Consider the following 6,697-nt stretch of genomic DNA (forward strand, 5'->3'; position numbering starts at 1 on the left):
TCCCTGCCTGGGGTCCCTCCCGCCCTTCTCCCCCACACTTACCTGCAGTTCCAGCACGGGGCATGCATGCTTCTAGGCCAGAAACCGGCAAGGGGGGGCAGGGCCGGGCCGGGCAGGCCTCACTGTTGTTGGAGCCCACTGGGCTTCCCCTGGGTCCTACTGTCCATGGTTCCTGTCATTTTTTACACGAACCAAGGGCAGAGAAATATTAACTTTCTACATTTTTTAGGGGCCCCGTGGGCCGGATAGAATGGCTTTGGGCCATATTTTGCCCACCCCTGCTTTAGAGGGACAACTTCTCCCTCAGAATTTTTACTTAGAAAGCTTTTGCCCTGTTCTTTTTGCTGGGCATTGTGAAATCTTTAGGATACTTGGGGTAAAACAATACTGTTGTTCCTTGAATATACATTTAAAATTATACCAGCACTTTTATATCAAGGAGATAGAAAACAAAACAAATAAAACCTGCATTAGCCAAATTTAATACTGAAAACCATTTTATCCCTCCTGCTATAGGGGAGCTACTATAATTGCAGGGTACTTTGCCTTTCGGAGCAGACCAAATTTCAAATCAGGGAGTCGTACACACTAAGCATTTGTACTATCATTTCCTGACTTAACAAACTTCTTACTAAGAGCTATAATCCTATTTCAGTTTTCAGTGAATATTTATACTGCATTGTTGGGGGAGGGTTTGGTCCCTCAATTAAGACACATGCTTGTATCTTGTTACATTTTAACCTCTTTCTCTGCCCAAACTTTATGAAATGCCTTCATTCAATTGTCTGGGTTAACCCTAATCATTCACTCAATCACAGCAAAACCTTAACAGCTGCTAACACCTTTCTTTCTAGGATACTTGTACTATAACCACGCTATTTCTGGATACATCTCACTCTCATTATGAATGAGAGTGTACACTTTTACACTTCTAGCAGTCTCTGTCTTGCAACACAGGCACAGCAAACACACAACACTGCTTCTCAACAATCTCTGCACTACAGCCCACTTCTTAGGCTCTACTTTTGTTACTCCCTGCTCTACAGTAATAATTCCTAAAATTTTATTCTTACTCTTTCCTCTTACCTGATCTAACATTCAAACTCTATTAATCTCTTATTCTTTTCTCTCTTTCTAAACACTTTCCACATCTTTCTCTGTAACAGCTGCCTCGCAGCCTGTTTTCCCACTTCCCTAGATCTTTTTCCTTTTCCTCTCTCTATATCACAGATCCTTGCTTTTTGAATGTCTTTGTGAGTGACCCATGCATCTTGGCTAGTGAATTTTGCTTTTAACTCTCTCACCTAGGGCTGTAACAATACCAGCACCAGCTGGGTGGGGGGGGGAGTTTCAATCATAATGGTTTTCAACCTGTCCAGTCCCAGCACTTTTTTTAAGAACTGGTTCTTCCTTATGTCCCATATCTGGCACAAGAGGGAAGTCAGAGAACCAGATTGTTACCCTTGTTCCCCAACTCATAAAGGTTACCCTTTAACCCTTAGGCATTATTACAGCTTTCTGTGTAAATGTCCTGACAAGTGGCTTCTTAGTAGCCATCTGATGGTTGTTCATGCTTCCCAGTACAGGCAGTCCTCCAGTTTACAACACAATTGGTTCCTGAAAACCACAAGTTGAAACATTGCAACTTGGAACCAATTTTCTCATAAGAAACAATGTTATAAGTGTGGGATTGGTTCCTGAACCAAGGTCCCATACCCTATTTTCTCCAAAAATAACCCGGTATTTTGTACTCATCAACTATAGGTGAGTAATATAGCTACATGAATGTATTTATATTGTAAATAGCAATCATATTGATTTGGAAGGACTTCTTTGAGGTGACTTTGCTGGATTTTTTGTAAGGTTCTTGATTGGACTTTTTGAAGGGTTCTTGGCTGGAGTCTTCTCAGGAGTCTTGTCTACAGGTTTTTCTGGAGTCTTGTCTACTTTCTTAAAGAAAGTGTCCAAGGAAGTTTGGACAGATGTTCTCCAGGGAGATGAGCGATGCAGCGAACTTGTTCGCTGGCATGGCATGGCATCGGGTTAAGCGTTGTAAGCTGAAACTGATGTCATAAAGTTGAAATAGGGTGTCAGTGTATAAACGTAAGTGCAAAACATTGTCACTCAAAATGTTGCAAGTCGAGGACTGCCTGTAACTAACATTCAGTTATCTGTTGACTTATACATACTCCATTCACTTAGGGGACCAGTCCAATATATCATATTTTATCACTTTACACTTACAATTTCAATGCAGTTTTTAACGATGGTCCAGGGTGTAACTTCATTCTACAGGCAGTACATTCCTTAAGGGTTTTAAAGTCTAAAATATAAAATACAAAATGCCATGGTAAAGTTGAGACAGATGAAATATAAAAATGCACTGTGAGGTAGTGAGAATCAAAGGCTACTGGGGACAGTAAGTGAGTTAGGTTAGCACCAGGATATATTTGCAGTCTTTGAAGTGGATATTTTAGTTCTTTTGTTTTCTTTAGTGACACTTAGCTCAATTGATATGTAGATGTAGTTTGTAGGTTTCTCCTACAGCAAGCCACTTCAGCTTTCTGGCTTGCTCTGAGCCTTGCTACGCCCATGCAATGAGTGTGCTAGATCTCTGCCAATACTAAGAAGGATAAAGAAATGCACAAAATGGGGGGTGCAGGCAAGAAGGGGCTTCTTGTTACAGGAACAGTGCTTAGATGAGGCCAGCACTGCAGTTTGAATTGTTTGCTAGCTGAGTGTTCCTCTGAGCTCTGACTAGAGGGATTGAGATGAGTGGATAACTACTCAGTACTCCCTTTAGTCTGGTCACTGGGGGAATTGAGTATATATGGTTTTGGATCCTCCAATCTCTGTCTAGGCCATTTTTTTTTTTTTTTTTTTTTTGAAATCTGAACCAATGTCTGGGATTTTGCTCTGTTTCGCTGCTGGGAGTGGGAGAGGGTGATTGGAGGCAGGGTGCACATGCATGTGGCCAGCACATGGCCAGGCAGGGTGGTGGAAGCAGTTCTGGCAGCTGGAAAAGGATGTGGATGAATTGGAGAGAGTCTAGCAGAGGGGAACAAAAACAGTGAAGGGGCTGGGGCACATGACTTTTGAGGACAGGCTGAGGGACCTGGGCTAATTTAGTTGAAAGAAGAGGAGACTGAGAGGTGATTTAATAGAAGCTTTCAGCTACCTGAACGGGGGTTCAAGAGAGGATGGAGCTAGACTGTTCTTAGTGATGGCAGATGACTGAACAAAGAGCAACAGTCTTAAGCTGCAGAAAGGGAAGTTTAGGTTAGATCTTAGGAAGAATGTTCTCACTTGGAGGGTAGTAAAACACTGGGACACGTTACCCAGAGAGGTGGTGGAATTGCCTTCCTTGGAGGTCTTTAAGACCTGGCTAGACAAAGCTTTGGCTGGGATGATCTAGCTGGGGCTGGTCCTGCTTTGAGCAGCAAGTTGGACTAGACGACCTCCTGAGATCCCTTCCAACCCTAATTTTCTATGATTTCTAAGTCTGGGGCGGGGGGGTAGAGGGCCAATGCTTGTGGACTGTCCGGCGGGGAGGGGATGGGTGTGTGAGGAGGATGGGTGTCTGCTGGTGCAGGGGGAAGCTGTCTAGATGGTGGAATGTGCCAGGGCAGGCGGGGTGGTGGCCAGGTACCTGCTTCTCCAGTGGGGGAAGGGGGCAGGGGGCACTTTGAGGACAGCAGGGAGCTCCATGGCCAGGCCAGCAGCACAGAGGCCAGTGTCCTTGCTCTTGGGCCTGGGCTGGCCAGGAGATGCTGCCTGTGGGGAGTGTGGCCAGGCCACCTGGCACAGCGCTGGAGCCCCAGCTGAGGGTGGGGGGTTTCTACAAGCATCCCCTCTTTCCTCCTGCCCACCCCAGGGCCGGATTCACTCTGCTGCCACCTTCACGAATTGGAGTCGTTGCATTCCGGCCCAGCTGGGACAGGGGCTGCTGGGGGGCCCCTTCTAGCAGCCTAGAGGTATTTTTACTGTGTTTCATACGGCATCAGGAGAGGGGAAAACTAAAAACTTCGGTTATTTAAATACTAAAAACTGCCAGGGAGACTTGAGCTACAGTGACGCCTTAATATTTTTCCTTGAAACATACAACTGCCTTGAATTCAAGCAGACAGTGCACCATCTAGCTTGCTGCTCTCCCTTCATGTTTCTGTACTGTCCTGTAAATATAGTTGCTGCCTTTGCAAACAGTATTTCATTCTGCTTCTCCCAGGTTTATTGAGGAGAAATCTTCCTTTGAATATGGACAAGTAAATCATGCCTTGGCAGCAGCAATGAGAACCCTCATCAAAGAGTACATGATCCTTATCACCCAGCTGGAACATCTCCAAAGACAAGGCCTTCTGTCACTACAGAAATTGTGGTTTTATATCCAGCCTACAATGAGGACCATGGAGATTCTTGCATCACTTGGTAAATATGCCATACTGTCTAACTGTTGTTAGAGGTGTAACAATAAAGATCTTTTGGGCTGATATCGATGGCCAATTATTAACGAGCCACATCAGCCAATACCAATTCAGTATGCATCCCAGCAGCTTGGAGAGCAATGACCGACTGGTAAGTCTGTGGGGGGAAAAAGGGGCAGGGGGGTGCAGATCCCCCACAGTGAGGGAAGGGGTGAGGCTTGGGGCTGGGCTTGGCGCTGCCCAGCTGGTGTGGGGCAGGGCGTGGGATGGAGCTGTGAGTGGCTTGTGTGGTGGAGGGGGAGGAGGCAGGGGTGGCTCCCATTGCTGGCGCACACGGGGGGAAGCACAGAGAGACATGTGCCCCCCAAATTTGTGTGCAGGGTGAGGGCGAACTGCGGCTGTGAGCTGGACCCGGGAGCAGCACTGAGCTCTTCCTGGGGGTGTGCATGCAGGATGAGCAGTAGCGGGGCTGGGGTGGGAGGGGAGTTACGTAGTGGGCTGTGGCCATCCCAGAATTCACTGTAGCCCTCCTAGCATCCCACCCCCCGCCCCTCCCAGCACCCCACCACCTGCCCCGTGTGCAGCCCCAGCCCAGCCCCCTCCCTCCAGGAAGAGCCCAGTGCTGCTTCTGGCCCCAGCTCACAGCAGCAGCCCCACGCACAGATCCAGGGGGTACGTGCCCCACCTTCCTGCCCTGGGGTATGCCTGTGGCAGGAGCTGCCTCTCTCTTCACCCTCCTTTCCCGTGCCTCTGGACAAGCTGCTTGCAGCTCTGTCCTGTGCCCTGCCCCAACTGGGGCAGCACCTGCCCCAGCCCCAAGCCCCACTCCCTCCCTCACTACGAGGGCCTCAATCTGCCCCCACAATGCCCCTCCCCTATCTCCCCCTGGCCCTTTTTTCCCCACAGACTTACCAGCCGGACGCTGTTGTCCAAGCTACCAGGCTGCGCGCATGCATGCAGCATTTATTGGTGACGTTATTGGCCACATCAGCCAAAAAAGCTGATTGCTGATAGTGTCAATTTTGCTTTTATCAGTGTTGATACCTCTAATTGTTTACTTCTGGTGTGCTTGGTGTGTGGTTCCAAAAATGATATTCATGTTACATATCACAGTCTGCTTTTGTGCAGTATGAGCTTTAAAGAAGATTTTAATGGCCAAAACTCTAATTTTGAGACTCCAGCATAGGAAGTAACAGCAATTATTTAATTATGTTCATGCTAATAACTTAATCTGTTACTGGCTTTAATGTAAATCACTCTGTGGCACATTGGTAACGATACATTTTTAAGGCTAAGTCAAACTTCTCATTTTGGGAGTTTTAAACTTCTTTAATAAAAAGTTTTCTGACAGAACAAAGATTTGTTCTTCATACAATCTCTGAATATTGGGTTGGGGAGCTTTGCAACTTCAGATAGACACTATTGTCTTAACGTAGTCAATTCCTGGCATTCTCCTTTTTCTAGAATGCTGCGACTAACATACTAAATTCAGCTCCCATTGCTCTGAAATATGCAGTGGTATTGTATTCCTCCTTCTGTGCTTCATAACCCAAACAGTTGTCCCAAAGTTCAGTACACTTTTTTTTTTTTTTCCCATTTTTTTCTTTTAAGTAAAAACCATTGCTAGCATAGCTTCACCATACTGGCAACTTTGGTAGTATAGTTGTTCCCTTCAGGCACATATTCTTAGCTCCCCATGCAAATTAATATATTTGATTTTTTTTTTTTCACACTTATGGCTAATCATGATTTGCACTTGCCCAACTGTTTTAATCAAACATAGCCATTATCCATATTTTATTTTTGGCCTAGCTAAATGTATACATACAATGCAATTTGGATGAGAAGCTCTATGTACTAATGTAAAAGGTAAGCCTCTAGCACATCAGAGATCTGGGTTCTCTGCCTGGTTTTGTCATTAACTTTGTCCCAGGGGAGCGGGGGCACTGGGAGACCCCCGCGGTGGCCAAGGGGTCTGCTTACCTCCCGCAGGGCCGGAGGAGCCGAGAAAACCCCATGCGCCGGCAGTGCCGGCGCGGGTCGTCAGCCGGGCGTTTATCCGGCTGCGGCGGAACGGCGGGGGCGGGGCACGCCGGACGGGAGAAACAAATGGCGGCCACGCCGAGGTAGCGGGGCGGCTGAAGGGAGAGAGACGGGGCGCGGAGCCCCAACGAGCAGGGGATCAGCCGCCGCCCGCGGAGTACGGGACGATGCCAAGTGGAGGCAGAGCAGGCTGCGAGCAGCGCGGCAGAGTAGGCTGCGGGCAACGCGGCGGA

At 47.4% G+C, this 6,697-nt stretch overlaps 1 protein-coding gene across 2 annotated transcripts in view; it reads left to right on the top strand.

The window, feature by feature from the left end:
• The window catches only part of TUBGCP2 (tubulin gamma complex associated protein 2), a 53,778-nt gene that overhangs the window by 15,752 nt on the left and 31,329 nt on the right, over window positions 1-6,697 (top strand). For both annotated transcript variants that reach the window (XM_006032924.3, XM_006032925.3), the window contains exon 7: window positions 4,226-4,425. In XM_006032924.3, coding sequence (XP_006032986.1) covers window positions 4,226-4,425 — 200 coding nt within the window. The remainder of the gene's footprint in view (window positions 1-4,225; window positions 4,426-6,697) is intronic.

Source organism: Alligator sinensis, unplaced genomic scaffold (assembly GCF_000455745.1).
Source record: "Alligator sinensis unplaced genomic scaffold, ASM45574v1 scaffold675_1, whole genome shotgun sequence".
Taxonomy (NCBI): domain Eukaryota; kingdom Metazoa; phylum Chordata; order Crocodylia; family Alligatoridae; genus Alligator; species Alligator sinensis.